This window comes from Heterodontus francisci, chromosome 30 (assembly GCF_036365525.1).
Source record: "Heterodontus francisci isolate sHetFra1 chromosome 30, sHetFra1.hap1, whole genome shotgun sequence".
NCBI classification, from domain to species: domain Eukaryota; kingdom Metazoa; phylum Chordata; class Chondrichthyes; order Heterodontiformes; family Heterodontidae; genus Heterodontus; species Heterodontus francisci.
This window is the reverse complement of record NC_090400.1, coordinates 37752425-37773732: the sequence shown is the minus strand read 5'-3', so window position 1 is coordinate 37773732 and position 21308 is coordinate 37752425. Positions and strand designations below refer to the sequence as shown.

At 42.9% G+C, this 21308-nt stretch overlaps 1 protein-coding gene across 1 annotated transcript in view; it reads left to right on the top strand.

Moving 5' to 3' along the window:
• The first annotated feature begins 6406 nt into the window (after nucleotides 1–6406).
• LOC137346507 (sialate:O-sulfotransferase 1-like) overlaps nucleotides 6407–21308 on the top strand; it is a 188760-nt gene continuing 173858 nt past the window's right edge. Inside the window, exon 1 of the mRNA XM_068009975.1 lies at nucleotides 6407–6995. Within this exon, the coding sequence (XP_067866076.1) occupies nucleotides 6566–6995 (430 nt within the window). The 5' untranslated portion in view covers nucleotides 6407–6565. The remainder of the gene's footprint in view (nucleotides 6996–21308) is intronic.

Sequence of the window (21308 nt, the reverse complement as noted above, 5' to 3'; positions counted from 1 at the left end):
TTCCTCCCACCGCCAAAGACTTGCAGGTTGATAGGTAAATTGGCCATTATAAATTGCCCCTAGTATCGGTAGGTGGTAGGGGAATATAGGGACAGGTGGGAATGTGGTAGGAATATGGGATTAGTGTAGGATTAGTATAAATGGGTGGTTGATGGTCGGCACAGACTCGGTGGGCCGAAGGGCCTGTTTCAGTGCTGTATCTCTAAATAAAAAATAAATAATAAAAAACTTTTTCAAACAGCTGGCACAGGCACAGTGGGCTGACTGGCCTCCTTTTGTGCTGTACGATTCTACAGCTATCTGCATGAACTCAAATAAAAAGGTAAAAGAAATATTGCTTGTCCCTCTCCACATTTGTTTTGTAATAACTGAGGCAAGATTCACAATTGCAGCATCACCAGATAGTTAATGATTTTCTATGCAAAACATGATGAAAAGAAAGAGCTCATTAATCCTTGATTATTGAACTCATAATTTAGCCTGGAACTTTGAGTAGCTTAAAGTTTTATTGGTGCGATACAAATTGTGAAATATCAGTGGAACTGCTCTCTTTTTGTGGGAAGTAAGCCTGAAAATCGTAGATTTTTAAAGGGGTTTTGCAGGGCAATCGGGAAAGAACGGGGAGTGGGGTTAATTGGACATCTCTGAAGAGCTGGCACAGGTATAAGGGGCCAAAGAGCCTCCTTCTATGGTGTATGATTCAATTGAAGTGGACTTCTGCCAGAAAATCCATCTGGAGGGATGTAGAGGTGGCCAGCAGTCATTTAAAAGAATGAAACTGTAGCCTAGCCAATTTATTAATGGTGGAAGTTTTCTGTCGCTTAAATTTTAGAAACAGCTCTCTGCCATCCATAGCAACATTGGATGTGAGGGATTAATAGGTGTCCCTCGTGCCCAATGTTTCTGATGCATGGATGAAAGTAAGTATATTATATGACATTCTCCTGTTATTCACGTTAATTATAATACACCATCCTTATTTGGATGATCTTACTACACGCCCGATGTCGCTTCCAGCAAAAAAGCTTCCAGGGCAAGTGAGGAACTGGTAAGCAAGTTTTCCTTACATTTCATTAGCCTTCCATTGGCTCCCAACCTAATTCCAGCAGAAAATCTAAGCAAGTCTAAGGAGCGAGCTTGTATCATCACAAGTGTCTTCTGATGGATGATGGCTCTCAAACTTGGAAGGTCGAGAAAGTCAATCAAAAAACTTGCTGTCTTCCTGCTGCTCAAGTGTAACTCAAAATTCAGCTGCTGCTTGATCATAATACAACTCAACAAACATGCCCTGCCTGTGAAAACTAAAAATACTCTCTTCAAAGTCTTCTATAGTCTATATAAATTCGAGTGTTTTCAGAATACTTTCAAATGAAAGGTTGAATATTGAAACGATCAGAGGAACAATTGGGAGGATTTTAACAGGTAATGGTAAAACTGATATTTTAGAAATTTGATTGTCGCCCACAGGGAATGTGAAACCAGACCTCAATTTTTTTTTATTAGTTTCATGGGATGTGGGCGTTGCTGGCTAGGCCAGCATTGATTGCCCATCCCTAATTGCCCATGAGAAGGTGGTGGTGAGCTGCCTTCTTGAACCACAGCAGTCGATGTGGGGTAGGTACACCCACAGTGCTGGTAGGAAGGGAGTTCCAGGATATTGACCCAACGACAGTGAAGGAACAGCAATATAGTTCCAAATCAGCATGGTGTGTGGCTTGGAGGGGAACTTGCAGGTGGTCTGCTGCCCTTCTCCTTCTAGGTGGTAGAGGTCGTGGGTTTGGAAGGTGCTGCCCGAGTAGCCGTGGTGCGCTGTTGCAGTGTCACTGTGCGTTGGTGATGGAGGGAGTGAGTGTATGTGAATAGGGTGCCAATCAAGCGGGCTGCTTTGTCCTGGACGGTGTTGAGCTTCTTGATTGTTGTTGGTGCTGCACCCATCCAGGCAAGTAGAGAGTATTCCATCACACTCCTGACTTGTGCCTTGTAGATGGTGAACAAGCTTTGAGGAGTCAGGAGGTGAGTTACTCGTTGCAGGATTCCTAGCCTCTGACCTGCTCTTGTAGCCACGGTATTTATATGGCTACTCCGGTTCAGTTTCTGGTCAATGGTAAGCCCCCAGGATGTTGATAGTGGGGGATTCAGTGATCATAATGCTATTGAATGTCAAGGGGAGATGGTTAGATTCTTTCTTATTTGAGATAGTCATTGCCTGTGTGGCGCGAATGTTACTTGCCACTTATCAGCCCAAGCCTGGATATTGTCCAAGTCTTTCTGCATTTCTACATGGACTGCTTCAGTATCTGAGGAGTCACGAATGGTGCTGAACATTGTGCAATCATCAACGAACATCCTCACTTCTGACCTTATGATTGAAGGAAGGTCATTGATGAAGCAGCTGAAGATGGCTGGGCCTAGGACAGTACTCTGAGGAACTCCTGCAGTGATGTCCTGGAGCTCAGATGATTGACCTCCAACAACCACAACCGTCTTCCATTGTGCCAGGAATGACTCCAACCAGCGGAGAGTTTTCCCCCTGATTCCCATTGACCCCAGTTTTGCGAGGGCTGCTTGATGCCATACTCAGTCAAATGCTGCCTTGATGTCAAGAGCAGTCACACTCACCTCACCTCTTGAGTTCAGCTCAATTCAGCAAAATACGCCAAAAGGTACAGTTTGTGTGTAAAATAGCAGAGAAGGAGAGACAGTTTTTCTTCCTTCCAATGAACTGTTAGACAATACAGTGGAAAAGTACAACTATGTGCAGCAATGTAGGAAGTGTCGTAAACAATAAGGAGATTTTTTAAATTCGCTCTTGGAATGTGAGCATTACTGGCCAGGCCAGCATTTATTGTCCATTCCTAATTGCCCTTGAGAAGGTGGTGGTGAGCCACCTTCTTGAACTGCTACAGGAGGTACACCACAATGCTATTCTGTAGCAGTTTGATGCAACTGAATGGGTTGCTAGGACATTTCAGAGGGCAGTCAAGGGTCAACTGGATTGCCAATGATCTGGAGTCACCTGTAGGCCAGATTTCCTCCCCTGAAGGTCACTGACCAAGGTCATTTGTGAACCAGATGGGTTTTTAATGACAGTCCGGTCGTTTCATGATCATTATTAGCATTTTTATTCCAGATTTATTAATTAAATTTAAATTACCACAGCTGCCATGGCATGATTTGAACTCGTGTCTCCGGAGCCTGAGCCCAGGCCACTGCATTACTAGTCCAGTAACGTTACCACTATGTACAGCAGCACTATATAGCAGCAGCTTTCAGGAGGACGTAGACAGGCCAGTGAATTGGGCAGACACATGGGACTGAATTTAATGATTGCGCCGCCATGTACAAAATGGCAGCAGTCCCGCTTGTCACGTAAGTGGCCTTGCCGCCGCAATTACCCAGCAGGCGACCATTTTGTGTAATGGAGGCAGCCATCCCCCCAAATCATGTGGCGGGGTGGCAATGGAGACGCCATTCACGGTGTCACCTGATGTCGGAGCAGGTGCAGGCACCGTCTTTAAAAGCCTACCAGCCCTGCATTCACACAATTCACAGATCCCACGGCACTATTTGGAAGAACAGGGAAGCTATTCCTGGTGTCGTGGCCAATTGCTTGCTGTGTTTTCTACATTACAACAATGAGTACAATTTCAAAGTATTTAATTAGCTGTAAAGCACTTTGGGACATCCTGAGGTCATGTTTTTTTTCTATAAATGCTACTTTTTCCTCAATGGAGTTTTCTTTCTGCAATGGAATCTCCTAATTGCTCAGAATTCAGACAGAATAAGATTATCCTTTCCGCTTGTTGTCACTGCACACATTAACATTTCATATGGCTAGACCAGCAGTCTCTTAATTGGCTTCTGAACAAAGACATTTACTGCTTTTCCATAGACTGTCTCCATTTTGAAATTTGAAAAGGAAGACAACTTCATTTTTAACTCTCATCATTTAAAAAAAAAACTGTGTGTAATTCTTCACAGTCATTGCAATGATTCACCACTCAAGCAAACTGTGATTGGAAAATTTCACTGTTCCAACAAAACACTATGCATTTGAGATGGGAGAAGGTGGGAACTTTCTAAACGATTTGTATTTCCTATAATTTTCTATCATGTTAAAATTGAATAACGGCCTCTTGAAGTTGATGTGATTAGTACTTAGAAATTTTTCTTACTTTTCTAGCTATTTAAGATATTATGGGATTATGGTGATAAGGAAAATGGCATTGAGGTAGAAGATCAGCCATGATCTAGTTGAATGGCGGAGCAGGCTTGAGGGACCGAATGGCCAGCCCCGATTTCCTAGAAATAAACATTACAAAACCAAGGAACTTCCAATTATGACAGCATTTAAAAGTAATGGATGTGCCCTTAATTCTGACATTTAGTGTAATTTGTTTTTTCGATTCTTCACCTGGGATCCTCTGCCATTCTATTATTGATTTCATTGGAAGTATATAGATGGAACTGGGCATCCTCACCCATTTTCACATCTCTTGGTTTTCCTGCCAAAAATTATGCCATAAACATTTGTCTAGTTTTTTGGGCTGGCATATTGAACTGAAATTCAAATGACAGTAATACATCAGCTGATATATCGACTTTCATTTGATCCATAGCCGTGTATCAATCAATGGATGCATTGATTATCACCAGTCAGTTCCAGCAGCAAATCCACTGGTTATGAAACTAATTGGCAATGTGATTGAGTGTGTCCTTGCCTCTTACCCACCACCCCCCCCCCCCACCCCCACTGCTTGACTTCATTCCAACTCATAAATCTGCAAAGGAGTTAGGTGCAAGAGTTTGAAATATTGAAAAGTTGACTTTCAATGGAGGGTAAATACCCATTGCAAAATTTAAAGTTGAAAAAGATGAGGTAGATATTTTTTCCAACAAATATAAACATATGAACAATGCTGGACCAGTAAAGATCCTCTGGCCAATCCAGCCTGTCCCACACAGTTGTGATACCAAATAAACTGAACTTTGCATCCTTACTTCGAGGGAGAATCAGAGGTGGACACAAAGATGCTGCACAGAGATAGAGACAGGTTAAGTGAGTGGGCAACAAGGTGACAGATGGAGTATAATGTGGAGCAGTGTAAGGTTGTTCACTTTGGTCTCCATTTCTAAGAAAGGATATACTTGCCTTCGAGGCAGTACAGTGATGGTTCACTAGATTGGTTCCTGGGATGAGAGGGTTGACCTATGATGAGAGGTTCAGTAAATTGAGCCTATATTCTCTGGAGTTTAGACGAATGAAAGGTGATCTCATTGAAACATACAAGACTCTCAAGGTTTTGACAGGGTAGACACTGAGAAGTCATTTCCCCTGGCTGGGGAATCTAGAACATGGGGACACAGCCTTAGGATAAGGGTCAATTATTTAGGACTAAGATGAAGAGGAATTTCTTCACTCAGAGAGTTATAAATCTCTGAAATGTTCTCCCCCAGAGGGTTGCAGATGCTCCATCATTTTATCTATATATTCATGGCTGGAATAGATAGTTTTTCAATCTCTCAGGGAATCAAGCGATAAGGGGAGCATGTGGGAAAGCAGAGTTGAGACAGAAGAAAAGCAGAAGCCATGATCATATTTAATGGCAGAGCAGGCCTGACGGACCATATGGTCTATTTCTGCTCCTATTATGTTTTTAGGTTCTTATGAGATCAAAGCAATTGCCTTTGAAAATGAAGTTATTGTGTTTGACTCTGCTTTTAAGATCTTGTCCCTGCCCCTACCATTTAATGGGAAAGATTCCCTTCGAGCATTGAATGTAGCGAGATCATAAACCCATCTGTAAAGCTGTGGACTGTTCTCTTAAAGCTCTAGGAAGTGCTTGAGAGTTAATTGAGCCCTGGCAATTCTTTTTTGACACTTTTCTATTTGGAAGGCACTTAACGTGCTCTTGGTACCATTTCCAACAACAGAATGATGAGTCAAACTCACAAACCCATATGCTGTCATTCTTGGTCAAAGTGCATTACAGAACCAATCGATGTCACCTGAAAATAGCTGATGCATTTGATTTCATTTTAGCCATGTGTTGTGGATCATTACTAGGAAAGCTAGTTTAGTCATGTTACTGTGAATTTTATGTATCTGTGAAGTCATGGTTATTTCATGTTGTACAAATCATCCGGAATAGTTTGACTTTAACATATGTAAAGCTGTAAAATAATTGCAAGTTAACTTATTGGAGGGATATGGATAATTGAACAGAAATAAGGACAAATTCAAGTGTTTCTCTTTTCTCTTTAGGTTTCATAACTGCTTTTGGACGCATTTGCCTGCCTCATTATTCCTTCATTCAAGCTTCACCATGCATTGGTTAAACACCTGCCTCAAGGGAGAGGATTCTAATACAGAAGCAGTATTTTTTCAGTGCTTGGAGACCTCACTCTTTTACCCATGGTGATGTATGCTGCTCTACTGATGCCTGTCGAAGAGAAGGAAGTGCAAGTTTAACAAAATGCAGTTTTTTGAAAACTTCAAAGAGATGGAATGATTCCCAGCCTCAAAGTCTAACAGTGCTTGAGGTGGAAGCTAGGGGGAAAGGGCATGGCCAAACCCTTTGTTAGACTACAGAGATTTCTCCGGCGGACGCCCATACTTTTCGTTTTCCTCATTGTGGCCTACCTGATGGCTGGCAGCCTGCTGCTACTACAGCGGTCAGGGTTTTCCATACAACTGGGCCCACGTGGTGTCTCCAACAGCCAGGCAGTGCCAGATTCTGCCACAACTGTCCTAGAGAAAATTATCCCAGATCCCGAAACAATATACAGCATGAAGTACAAGTCCAAAATGCCAGTAAGCATGCGGGTATGGGATGAGCCAGTTCTTAATAGGAAATTTGGACCACGTTGGCTGATATCAGGACATCCCGAAATTGGTCATTTGAGAAGGAGGTGGTTTAACAGCTTTGTGAAGGAACAAGAGCCGAGGCAAAGACTGGAGATTGGAACAGTAAAGAAAACGATTGAAAGCAAAGGTAATGATCATTCAAAAACTAATACATTTTCTTTTTCTTCCTGTCTTTCCCATCTCCAATCCTGTGACTCTTTCCTCTAAACAGGTCCTTGATTTTTGTATGTATTACATTTTCAACAAACAAGAAATGGTGAAATATTCTATTTTCTGTGAGGAAAAGCACAACTAAATTAAGATGAGCTTTGAAGTAATATTGATGATGTGGTGGACCATAGTGTGTAGGGAAGTGACGTTCAATATGTTAGCTAGGAATCCAGATGTGGCTAATTGTATTGTTGATTAGCAAATAAAAAACAAGTAATAGATATGGTCATTATAAAAGAAAAATACTGCAGCTGCTAGAAATCTGAAATAAAAACAAAGTGCTGGAAATACTCAGCAGGTCCGGCAGCATCTGTGGAGAGAGAAGCAAAGTTAACGTTTCAGGTCAGTGACCTTTCATCAGAACTGGCAAAGGTTAGAAATAGGTTGAAAGCAAATAAAGCAGGGGTGGGGTAAAGAGAACAAAAGAAAAGGTGTTGAAAGGACAGAGGGTCAGAGAGATTAACTGACAAGGAGGTCATGGGGCAAAGGCAAAGAGTGTGCTAATGGTGTGGTGAAAGACAAAGCATGAGTGCAGAGAGGGTGTTAAATGACAGAATAATGAACAGTCCTAGCCAAAAGCACAAACATGAAAAAAACAGTGGGCAGGCACATGATTAAAAAAAAATGAACGATGAAACAAGCTAAAATAAAATAAAAATAAAAAAGGGCCAGTTATGCTCTGAAATTATTGAACTCAATGTTCAGTCTGGTAGACTGTAGCATGCCTAATCGATAAATGATGTGCTGTTGATTATTACTAATAGATACTGTCATTGGGTATGTGATCTCAACACTCATATCGTACATCATATGCATGTGTACTTTAATCTTTTTGTGCATTTATTGGCAAAATGGTAAGATGAGTTTGCAAGTTTTTTTTTGATCTTTGTGTGTTCTTTACTTCCTTGACTACTGTTTGGCAAAGTCTGTTAGGTCCCATCTATGCCTGAAATTGGGGCATATTTCACAAACACTGACTCTTTATTAATAGGCCAGCTACTGACACTGTTTATTAGAGAATGAATTGCCAGGAAGAGTGGCTGAGGCTAGTATTCTAGACTCATTTATGAAATGGTAGGGGTAATTTTCACCTTCACCATCTGGTTGCTAACCTGATGTAAAGAATGTGCACTGGTTGTATCACTTGTCCAATTTTCATCTTATTGAAATCAAACAGGATAAAAATCGAATGAGTTCTTCAATGGGTGGGCGACCTGCTCTGCCAAATTACCAGCCTGGCAGTGAAAGTGAAAATCACACCCTGTAAAATGCTCATAGGGTGGGTATTTTGGAAGTATAAAGTCAAATCCCTCTTCATCTGAACACACCTCGGGATCTTATGAATGATTGGGAAGGGTGGGAAGTTCTGAGAAAAGGTAGAGGAAACGAGTTGTTAAATTACTTCCTGCTCCACTCAAAGAGGACCCTGAAGATTATTTGGCTTCTTTGTTGATCTTGAATTTATTTAACAGAGAAAACATTGCTTTCGTTTTGCTTTTGACCTGCTTGGTTAGTCTTCATTGCTGATGATTACACACTTATGTGAGTTAAACTGGTATCTTGTTCCAGGGTGTTTTGCCCTGCTGTACATGATTTCTACTTACATTTTCCCCACAAAGAAGATGAGTTGCAGCTGTCAGCCATAAGAATAGAATAACGTTCAGCTAAATTTCTTCATGACTGCCCCGAATTCTGCTTCATTGCTGGTTGACAGAAAGCAGGATTGCTGTCGGGGTGTGACAAATGATGTCAGTTTTTCTGTCTCCTAATTTGGAGTGTCCTAATATCACAGTACTTTCAGTAAGTGGCCTGGGCAAGAACTGCAACAATCAGAACCATTAACTGATGGATTTCTTCAAAATCACTAAGTACTAACTAAAGCTCTCTCATACCACTGTGCCACTGGGTTATATATGAAGTGTTAAGTACATTTGACAGGTGTTTGCTTTCAAATTTAGTGGACTGTTGGTCTTTTTCTTGTTCTAGTCAATAATGAAAGGTTTTACATTTTTCTTATGTTACTGTGATATAGTTCAAATTTGGGACAAGAAGCAAACACTTAGTTTTGTCTATTTTTGAATTATTAGTTAGAGCAGTCTGAACATTTTTTCGTACTTTATTAAAATTATTGAATGCATTTTAGAGATACTGCAAGGATATCAGAAGAGTGATACCTGCTCTAGTCACAGTTACAGATTTTCTCCTTTTATTGATGCAGTGGTACAATATTATATAGCCTGCAGGCTAACTGCAGCCCTTGCAAAGCCTCTGTTCCAATTCTTGGACTGAATCCAATCTGATCTAATTGGACTCCAGCCAATCTTTCAGTCTATGCTTCGCTAATGATTGACATAGTTCAATGATTTGACTCTCTAATGCACTTCAGCTTCTTCTGCTTGAGACCACTCCAGTTACTCTTACCCAGGTCTGCTCTGACTAAGACTGCTCCTGTAGATCTCCTGCAAGCCTGTTCCAGTCACCTCTTCATCCAAGTCTGTTTCAGTTGCAACTGCTCCAGTCACTGCCTCCCCACATCCAGTTCAGCTGCTCCTGTGTAATTTGCTTTATGTTGAGTTTGTCAGAGTGGCCCTACAGTAAGTCACTATAAAGCCCTCAAACCGAATTTAGTCATGTACAAAAGTTTATTCTTAGGCCGATGTATTCGAATGTACTGGAACATATTTCTGTGCAATACCATCAGTGATACTCGTACTTCACAGTAATGCCAAATAGCTTAAAGCATTCTCAAGAAACCAGCTGCTTGGAAGGACAGCTGTGATGTTGGGTCCATTTTTTTTTCACAGCTGCAACAGAAATAGTTTTAAAATTGTACATCTTGAGTATTAATCATTGCTGAAATCCTAGTGACAACCTTGGGCAGAATCTTACTGTCTTAGTTTTTAAACGAGGGTCAGCACCATTTGTGGATCCTGACACTGATGGTCTATGTGAGAGCCGTCTGCCTGTGTGATCATACCAGAGGCAGCCTGCTCCGTCCAATTAATGATGGTGGACGGGCTGTGCAGGCAGGAGGGCCAATGAAAGTGTCTGAGGCTCTGGGTGGCCAGCAGCTCCACCAGGCGAGGTGGGCACTGCCAATGTGGAGGGAGATCCTCAAGATGGAGGCGCACTCTGAAGGCTTCAGAAAAAAGGTTAAATAAACTGGCCACTGCTGCCAGACCATCATGGTGCAGGGGAACCTGCCTGCGGCTATGGCTGTGGCTCTCTGGCATCCACTGCTCCAGGGGGTGGGGAATTAATGGAGGCCTCGCCTGCCCCATGATCTGCAGCCAGGAGGCCACCGCCAGGCGCCTGCCAGGCTTCAACTTCAGTGGGGGGCCCATTCACCACCGGTAAGATCCTGCTGGCGTCACCAAGTTTCCCCTAAGTGGGCTGATGATCAGCTGCCTGCTGCTGTCAGGTTTGGAGGTGGGAAACAGATGGATAGAAGACCTAATTCCCAGATTTTCTCCTGGTTCTGCCTCCCAAGCCAGCTCCGTGAGGCCGGGAAGGTTTCGTCCATTGACTTAAATAATTTCATTCCGACAGTCACATAAAACTAAATATTTTGAATGAAACATTCATGATTCACCAGTTAAAAGAAACTGCCTTGTGATTAATGGATAATGTCATCAATCTTATTAATAGGGTTAGCCTGTCAGCTTGAGGGCTTTCTGTAACAATTTGTTGGAGGACGTTCTCGAGCCAGATAGCTGTCAGAGTTAAAGGTGCAAAACAATGTTTATTTCTGCAGAAAGTTCCGAACTGATTATTTGTCATGGCCCAAAACCAGATTTCAAGTGTAAGAGTAAACTTAATGGACCCATGCCCCGGGCAGAGAGCTAGTTTTGAAGAGAGTCTGGTTTTGAAATGGAGGGCTGGATTTTTAAAGGGATCAGGGTCCATATTGGAGGCGGGTGGGTGTTCAATTTGGCACTGCCGACCTCCGTGCCACTTTGACCCCACGATATCGAACCTCAGCCATTTTGAATGAGGGCAGCTTGGGCACGAATCGGCGGGCAGCCAGTTGAAGCCAATTATTCTTAACTATTGAACTTTCCAGTTGGCAATGCAGACATCCCATGTTCATGATCACACAAGGGAACCACCCCCGCTCCCCGCACCCCCAGACCCATAACGGCTGCTGGGCTATAGCTGTGGCTGCTAGAAATCCCCTTGAAGGGGTTTCCCCTCCAGGATCATGGCCAGGCAGCTGTGGCTTTTTAAAAAATGAAAATAACTTACCTCCACTTGTCCCTCACTGTCTCCATGTTTGCATCGGTGGCTCCCATCTCAGTTGGCATGGCTGCCAATCTCGGAGTCCCATTGGCCCTGCAGCATCGGGAGCCTGTCCATTGTCCTTGATTGGATGGCGGACCCTGCTCCCAGGCCTTTAATTAGCTGGAGCATTGAAGATTGCGGTGGGCATGCCTAAAGTATGTCATGCAGGGTCAGGATCCAAAATGAGACCCCATTTCCAGTTCCTGACCCCCGATTGAAAATCCAGCCCAGGGCTACGAGAGTAGTGGCTGATTCTGCAACCTACGCTCTCTTCCAGTGCAGCTCCTCACTGAGTGGGGAATTGCTGAATTTACCCTGCAATGTTTTTAAAAGAAATGTTTCATTGTGTTTTCTAAAGTAGAAATGAACAACCATGTTGTTCAGTTATGCAACAGAAATGGGGCCTAGCTCAATAAAATGACATCAGTCTCATTCTTGTCCAAATGATTCCTGATCTGGAGCCTTGCTGAAAGTCATGGAGGAGTTCAAGGCTGTGGATTATTATTTTGAAGGCAGGAGAATGGAGGATAAGTAGCCAGTGCAGGTTAGTGAGGATAGAGGTGATGGATGTTACTTGCTTCAGGTACTTTCTCCTCATACCCAACACTGAAGATAATTCCCATAGGGAAGACTGTGCCTCCTCGAAACAAAAGTGTAATGCTGTGAATAATGTGTTCTACGATGGCATGCCTTGCCAAGTAATAGACTCATTTATTGTCACTGGATTACACATAACGTTTCCATTATAAGCCAAAATCACATCAGAAGATATTTAGTTATCAGTCAAGGTAGATCCTTCTGTAGTAGACTAAACTACCAAACAGATTTATCCCATTAGAATAATGTACAGAGGAAACAGTGACAACTAGTTGGCAAAATCTGTTCTGCCTCTAGCCCACTCCCAAGGGGCATAAAATTGTGTGGGAGGCGGGGGGTGCCATGCCTGTTACCTACCCACCCCCACTGCTATTTTAACAATGGCGGGGGAGGTGGAAAATGGCCTGCCTGCTCCAGGCCAATAGAGGCCCTTAAGAGGCACATTAATTGCCACTTAAGGGCCTCTTGCTGCGTTGCTAGTATTTTACCACTGGCATATGGGCACTTCACCTGAGGAGGTGGCCTAGTAATACCTGGCGGCCTCCTTGAAGGCTTTAGAAGGGGGCCTCCTGAATGAACACTCCGTGCCCCATGGAGGGCCCCCCCAGCAGCATGGTGGCCCCCACTAAAACAATCGCCCTGTCCTAGACTCCGACCCCACCTTGCACCTCACCGGGGCCTAGTCGATTGTCCCCGGCAAGGCCTGACCCCACTTACCTTTCTGGAGGCCAGCGTCCATCTTCCTCTTCTTGCTGGGTGAAACCCCAGCAATGGCCACTGCTCTTGGTTGGGCTGTTGGGACTGAAGAGCTGCCGGCCCTTTGATTGGCCGTCAGCTCCTGGAGGCGGGACTTCCTGCCTCAGAAGCTGGAAGCCCTGACCTAAGCCAATTAAGGGCCTGAGCCACATAAAATAGCAGCGTAGCTTTCAGGCCCAGCAGAGGAGGGCTCGTCCATGACTTTTCAGCGGGTGGGCAGGGCCACCGTTAAATTCTGGCCAATGTCTTTGAGAAGCCAATCTTTGAGAGAGAGGCACTTAATTTGAATAATGGACAACAAGCTCCATAAAACACGTGCAAAGCCTTGCTGATGGGCACCGACAGTGTCTGACAAATTCTGTCAATGTTAAATTTTTAGGATTTGATTATTTAATTGCTTAGTAGATCATTGATGTACATGAATTTTTTCTAGTCCTCAGCTGTGCTTGGTGATTGTTTCCCCAGCTGCATACACTGTTTGCAATCTACAGTATTGACTCAACTAATTTTTATCTGATAAAATTAACTTAACCAAAAGAATATAAATCCTTCATGCAGGATGCAATTGCAGAAGGCATTTTTAGGCTGCTGACTTTCTTAAAAGGACAAATTTTAAGATAGGAAGTGCAGTACAGAGAGAAACCTCACAAATTGCTGACAAAAATACCAAATTTTTAATCATAGGAGCCTTTAGGAAGGATAGGATGGACTCTGCAATGTTCCGAATGAATTGCAGTTTCTGTATAGCTTGGGTTGGAGAGTTCCACGAGGAGGGTATTGGAGAAATTGTGTTTTGCAATGATGATGTGGTTGAGGGTTTTCACTGACAGTGAACGATGATTGAGAATCTATCTCGATTAACATTGATGGAGGATTGGGTGGAGATCACCTTCATGCCATCTTGGTTCTTTTTTGAGGAGTCAGGTATTGCTTGAGGACATGGGAAGCCCAAGAGATAAGAAAAGTAGCTTCAAAATAGAGCACTGCTTCTAAGATCTGAGTTGAAAGCTGGCGAGCTGCTAATAACATTGTCAAATATGGTTGACCAGAATAGTGAATTTTCTGCAGAGATTCCCCGATCTTAATTGAAATGGCCCTTATCAATGTCACAAATGACATTCAGTGTGACTGTGATCATGTTAAACTATTCTTTCTCATTCTTCTCAAACTATCTATAGCCTTCGACACAGCTGACCACACCATCCTCCTCCAATGTCTCTCCTCTGTTGATCAGCTGGATAAAACTACCCTTGTCATGTTCCATTCTGGTATCAGAGAATCAGCTGTGATGGCTTCTCTTCCCACACATTATCATTATCTCTGGAATCCCCCAAGGACTTATCCTTGATCCCCTTCTATTTCTTATCTACATACTGCCCCGGTGATATCATCTGAAAACATATCAAGTTCCACATATACACTGATGGCACTCAGTTCTATCTTACCAGCATCTCATTCAACCCCACCACTGTCTCTGATTTGTTAGACTGCCTGCCTGTTATCCCATATTGGATGAGCAGAAATTTCCTCCAACTAAATATTGGGAAGATCAAAGCCATTGTCTTTGGTTCCCACCATAAACTCTGTTCCCTTGCCACCAACTCCATCCCTCTCCCTGGTAACTGCCTGAAGTTGAGCCAGTCGGTACACAATGACAATTGTGTTTGGCCCCGAGATGAGCTTCTGACCACATATCTGCTCTATCACTAAAACTGCCTTCTTCCACCGTCGCCTGACTCCTCCCCTGCCTCAGCTTATCTGCTGCTGAAACCCTCATCCATACCTTTGTTACTTCTAGACTTGACTATTCCAGTGCTCTCCTGGCCAGCCTCCCATCTTCTATCCAACATAAACTTGTGCTCATTCAAAACTCTGCCGCCCATATCCTAACTCACACAAAGTCTTGTTCACCATCGCCCTTGCACTTGTTGACGGACACTGGTCCCCAGTCCGACAACATCTCAGTTTTAAAATCCTCAAGCTTGTTTTCAAATCTCTCCATGCCACACCCCTCCCTATCTCTGTAACTTCTTCCTTGAGATCTCTGCGATCCTCTAATTCTGGCCTTTTGCGCACCCCTGATTTCCTTCACTCCGCTACTGGCAGCCATGCTTTCAGATGCCAAGGCCCTAAGCTCTGGAGTTCTCTCCCTTAAACCTCTCTACCTCTCTCCCTTTCTCCTCTTTTAAGATGCTCCTTAAAACCCATCTCTTTGAACAAGCTTTTGATCATCTGTCCTGATTGTTCCTTCTGTGGCTCAGTGTCATATATGTTTTGATAATGCTTTTGTTAAGCGCCTTGGGACTTTTTACTAGATAAAGGTGCTATATAAATGCAAGTTGGTGTTGTTGAATTTATGGTGGAAGTTCAGCATAAACCTCCCCACCCACCCCTACCTCCCCTCCCCACCAGCCAAGAAACCACCTATTTAGTTGTTTATATAATTTGTCTAAGGCGTCTGTCTGCTGTAACTTTGGCAGGAGATAACCAATCAGAAGAACTCCTGTAGAAATTACTCGTGAGAATTTTTTTAGTTTAACTGTGTCCTAACTTGTGTGTCACTATTAGCAGTATAAAAATCATGCTCTGATACTTCGGAGGTTTAAATACATTGCAATGGGTGCTGGGCTGTTCACATCCAAAACACATTTCCAATCTCAGTGTGTCATTCAGGCAGGGTTGAAAACAAAATTGTATTTGCTTCCTGATAGAAAATGAGTGAGAGAGAGATTAGTGGATGAATTGCTCTTAGTGCTTTCACACATCACCTAGCAACTGGTCACAATATACAATAAGCCTTAGAACAAGTTGCCTACTTAGCATTATCCTGGGCAATGTTGTGCTTAAAGTTGATTTTACAGAGTCTATTCTTAATTTGTAGTTATCTGTTAACTCGATTTTTTTTTTAGCAAGAAAGGCCACCTGTGCTATTTTAGTTGAATTGCCAACTTCGATTTACTGGGGCCCTTGCAACACCATTCAACATGGAAAAATCTGGACAGTATTGGCTCACTCCTGTTTCAAGAGAGAGCAGTTCAGTGGATTCCATGTCCATCCTTACACAGATCATCTCCAAGATTAGATTACAATTTGAAATTATGTATTCCTCTCTTATTGATAACCTACATGGGATATTTTTGTTGTATCACTGTCACTATGGAGATGACATATGTCTTGGGCTGTAATGCAAAACAGGCAGCAACAAATCATCATCCGGTTTTACACTCTGCCCATTGGAGTCGAGAGGAAAATTGGGTGCAGTGTAAAATAGGCTGCCCATTTTCTATTGCTTGTTTTGTGGTACTGTTCATGACAAATTTCACCCTCTCTATTTCTTTTAGTAATATACAATTTTCAGCTTTTGTCCTTTATCTCAAAACTATGAACTAATGTCAACAACTTTTTTTTGTTTTTATTTAGTGTATTGAAGGCCCAATGTTGAATATATATACCGTTAGCAAGCAGCAATAAAAAGGAATGCTGGCAGGAGCTCTGGTCCTGCTGTTTTACTGCTTTGTTGGTTTCTGTGGTAAAGCAGCAACAGAGGTTGTGCATGCTCTGAAGTTTACAAATGTAGGAAACGCAAGCAAGGCAGATTACGGGAGAGAGATATGTTTCCAGAAAATGGCACAACTTTGCTTTACAACCTCCTTTCCTCCTCCTTTTGGGCCTCCTTATCTCGAGAGACAATGGATACACGCCTGGCAACCTACAGTTCAGTAATTCAACCGATGGACTTTATCAGATCTGTATTCAGAACACTCCCCTCAACAAAAATCTCAAAGCACACAGAATGTAAAGAACAGAGCACTGTCAGTCTCCTGCCACATGCTGTGAAGTGATCCTAAAAATTGTATTAGATATATTGAAAAGGAAAGTGGATAAAGAGTTAAGAGGGACAGTTTGGCTTTAGAAGTGGGAATAGAACTTACAGAGAAATACTTAGCTATGAGTGATTTGTGAACCGAATAGAAATCAGGAGAAAGTGTATCAGTGCTTCATAGATGATGAGAAAGTCTTTGAAAGGGTGAAGGATGAAAGATGAATCGGTGTTCAGCAAAGAGTAGGAGTTAATGGCAAGATCTGAGATTTATCACAAGCCTTTACTGGGACCAAGATACAAAATAAGAGTTGGTAATGAGCTAACAAAATGGACAAAAATCATGAGAAAGGTAAGACAGGCGTGTGTTATGTCAGCCAGTCTTTACAACCTGAACTATAAATCATGATTACATTCAGTTTGGATGATTTGGAATTTGATTTCAATATGAATGAAAAATTGATATGAAGCTTAAGATATGTCAAGGGTGCAGTACTGACTACAGATGTAAAATCTCCCAAAATTAACCTTAGTGTGGACAATTTGCAAATAGAACAAGTAAAACCCAAATAGTCATTAATGGTTTAAGTAACAATAGGAAGTTAAATGGCAGATAGCAATTGTAAAAAATATCCCCAAAATTCTGTGGTGGGGAGGCACTTTCCGGTGTAAGTGACGAGATGTTTCCACCAGAGGAGGTGCAATTAGGAGAAGGTCTGTTGTCTTATATGCCAATGACAGGTGCCCGCACTAATAGGGTTGATCTAAGGCACTCACAGCTATGTGATACTGCAAAGTCCAGCTCAGGTAGCTGGTTCCAGGAGGGTGCTGGGTCCAGGTGCCTCCACATTGTGAGGGGGCCATTTTGAATGGATTTTTTTTAAATTGCAAAGATTTCTTTGGTGCACTGTGTCATGATCCCAGCCTGGCTCTGCAGCTGGGCCCCAATTTTGCCATTGGTCAAACTTATACATTAGTCTTACCAGGTGTACCAATACCAATCCTATGCCTAGTCACTCACAGGGACAGCAATATGAGGATTCCAAATGTCTGGAGTCTTCATGACCCCCCCCCCCCCCCCACCCCCTTCCCCGACCCTCTTGTACCAGTGGCTTTGTTTGGGTTGGGCAGAGGTTCTGTCCCCAACTGGCCTCAAAAGGGAGATGGTGGCATAGTGGTAATGTCACTGAACTAGTAAGCGAGAGGCCCAGCCAATGCCATGGGGACATGGGTTCAAATCCCACTACGACAGCTGGTGGAATTTAAATTCAATTGATTAATAAAAAACCTGGAATTGAAAGCTGGTCTTGGTAATGGTGCCATGAAACTATCATTGATTACAGTAAAAACCCATCTGGTTAACTAATGTCCTTTAGGGAAGGAATTCTGCTGTGCTTACCTGGTCTGGTCTACATGCTACTGCAGACCCACAGCAATGGGGTTGACCTTTAACTGCCCTTTAATATGGTTTAGCAAGCCACTCAGTTGTCAAGGGCAACAAATGCTGGCTTTGCCAGTGGCACCCACATCCATGAAAGAATAAAAAAAAGACTATCTTTGCCAAATTCTCTTGGTTGAATCTACCCTCTACTGTTTCTTAGTTTCTGACTTTCAGTGTCTCCCTTTGTATTTATTTGTATTTCCCTTTAACTGGTGCCACTAGTGACTTCTCATCCTTCTTCACCTCTCTGATTAGCATTTATTATATCTTTTGCCATATTCAAAAATCTTAACTCCTGAGTTTGCCATTTGCTTTTCTGTTGTGTTTCAAAACAAAGCCCACTATATGAAGATGGACCCAGGTTCAGTTCCTACTGTACTGTGTTAGCTGGTTTTAATTGAGCATCGGAAAGACTTTTAGTGACACGGGGCAAGGGAGGTGAGAAATGATGCCGGGTTCCTGCCTCTGATTTCCCTTTAAATATACCCCTGCTGGAAAGTGTGTGTAATGACATCAGACAGCCGACATCAGGTGGTTTTTGGAAGATCGTGGCTATCCTTTGCAGCTATGGCTTATGAAACTTATGCAGTTTCCCAGGACATGAGTTGAGCACTGACATATTGAGGTCCATTCAAAGACTAGTTAGTAGTTATGCACACCATTAGTATGTCAAAGCCATGCTCATGGTGTCTGGATCAATCTGGGGATGTCCTGCAATGTAAGCTGACAAAGTTGTCATGGATTGTGGTTGTATGCAGCACAACTTTGCCTTAAAAAGAGTTGGCGGATTGTCACTTCTCCTGCTGTATGATCAGTCTAGCCTTCCCTTCTTTCTGCGACATGTCAGACCTCAGAGGAACTGGCAGAAGGGCATGTATATGCTGCTACCCTGAAAGATCAACCATATCTATTCCTTTAAAATAAAAGCAAAATACTGCGGATGCTGGAAATCTGAAACAAAAACAAGAAATGCTGGAATCACTCAGCAGGTCTGGCAGCATCTGTGGAAAGAGAAGCAGAGGTAACGTTTCGGGTCAGTGACCTCCGAAGAAGGGTCACTGACCCGAAACATTAACTCTGCTTCTCTTTCCACAGATGCTGCCAGACCTGCTGAGTGATTCCAGCATTTCTTGTTTTTATATCTATTCCTTTCATGTACTATCAGTGATCTGCAAGAAAGGAGACTGAATGGTACCAATATGATCAATGAAATCTGTCTCAAGGCTTTCTATAATCAATTGTTGAAGCTGGACATGACAGCCATCTCCAATGTGGCAACCCAGGCCTCTATGGTAGGAACCAGAATTTCTTAGATTCAGGAATGGTCCCGTCAGATTGGAAGTTGGCAAATTTTATGCCGCTTTTCAAAAAAGGCAGTAGAGAGAAAACAGGGAATTCCAGGCCAGTTAGCCTAACATCAGTCATTGGGAAGATGCTGGACACTGTTATTAAGGAAATCTTAACATTACACTTGGAAAAGCATAGTATAATTAGAACAAGTCAGCATGGTTTTACTAAAGGGAGATCCTATTTGACAAATTTATTAGAGTTTTTTGAGGATGTAACTAGTCGGGTAGATAAGGGGGAGCCAGTAGATGTAGTACACCTGGATTTTCAAAAGGCATTCAATAAGGTGCGACATAAAAGATTAATAGGCAAGATAAGGGCTCATGGTGTTGGGGGTAATATATTAGCGTGGATAGAGGATTGGCTAACAGACAGGAAGCAGAAAGTGAGCATAAATGAGGCATTGTCAAGTTGGCAGGCAGTGTATAGTGGGGTGCCGCAAGGATCAGTGCTGGGGCCTCAGCTGTTTACACTCTATATTAATAACATGGATTAAGAGACAGAGAGTACTATATCTAAGTTTGCTGATGATACAAAGCTCGGTGGAAAGGTAAGCTGTGGGGAGGATGTAAAGAGGCTGCAAAGAGATATAGACAAGTTAAGTGAGTGGGCAACAAGATGGCAAATGGAGTATAATGTAAAGAAGTGTGAAGTTGTTCACTTTGGTCATAAAAATAGAAAAGCAGAATATTTTTTAAAAGGTGTGAAACTGGTAAGTGTTGATGTTCGGAGAGACTTGGGGGTACTCGTACAAGGAATGCACGAGGTTAACATGCAGGCAGCAAGCTATTAGGAAGGAAAATGGCATGTTGGCCTTTATTGCAAGGGGATTGGAGTACAGGAATAAAGAAGTCTTACTAAAATTTTACAGGGCTTTGGTGAGACCGCACCTGGAATACTGTGTGCAATTTTGATCTCCACATTTAAGAAAGGATATATTTGCACTGGAGGCGGTGCAGTGAAGATTGACTAAATTGGTCCCTGGGATGAGGGGGTTGTCCTATAGTGAGAGGCTGAGTAAATTGGGCCTATATCCTCTGGAGTTTAGAAGAGTGAGAGGTGATCTAATTGAGACGTACAAGATTCTGAAAGGACTTGATAGGATAGAAGCTGAGAGATTGTTCCCACTGGTCAGTCTCAGGATAAGGGGTCAATCATTCAGGACTGAGATGAGGAGAAATTACTTCACTCAAAGGGTTGTGAATCTTTGGAATTCTCTACCCCAGAGGGTTGTGAATGCTTCATCACTGAATACATTTAAGGCTGGAAAGATAGATTTTTGGTCTCGCAGGGAATCAAGGGATATGAGGAGCAGGCAGGAAAGTGGAATTGAAGCCCAGGATCAGCCATGATCGTATTGAATGGAGCAGGGTAGATGGGCCATCTGGTCTACTTCTCCTATTTCTTGTGTTCTTGAACCAACTATCCATTGTTATGGGGACCCCTTCTGCAGACATGCAGGAGCTAACACAATCCCCTTCAGTGTTGTGTAGCCAAACTCTAATGCACTATGCATCCCGCTGGTGGACTCCTCTACTCCAGTGCTATTTTGTGATGTGACCCCCAAAGTCTGCACCAATGCCTGATGCTGTGCCAGAAAATGGGATGAGTGAGATCTGGAGCCCAGACTCCAGCTGAGGGAAGAGGCATTCTGGCTCTGATCACTATTGTCTTACCACCACCAGCTACCAGTTATGCTCTGCAGGAATTTCCAGTTCTCAGCATGCCATCCATAATGGGTATGGTGACGTGTCTGCAACATATGATGTGAGTCTTTTACTGGAGGGAAAATATGCAAGGAATTAAGCGAAGTAATACTTGTAGGAGAAGGCTAAGGCCAGAAAGAGCACTGTGCTGCTTCATGCACATTGATGATAAGCAATATAAGAGGGGTCATTGTAAGCAGCAGACATGCACTTTCTTGGATGGTGTGGCTGGTTCTTCTTCCCTTGCATGGCCTCCTAGAGTCTGGCTTGGAATGCCTATGT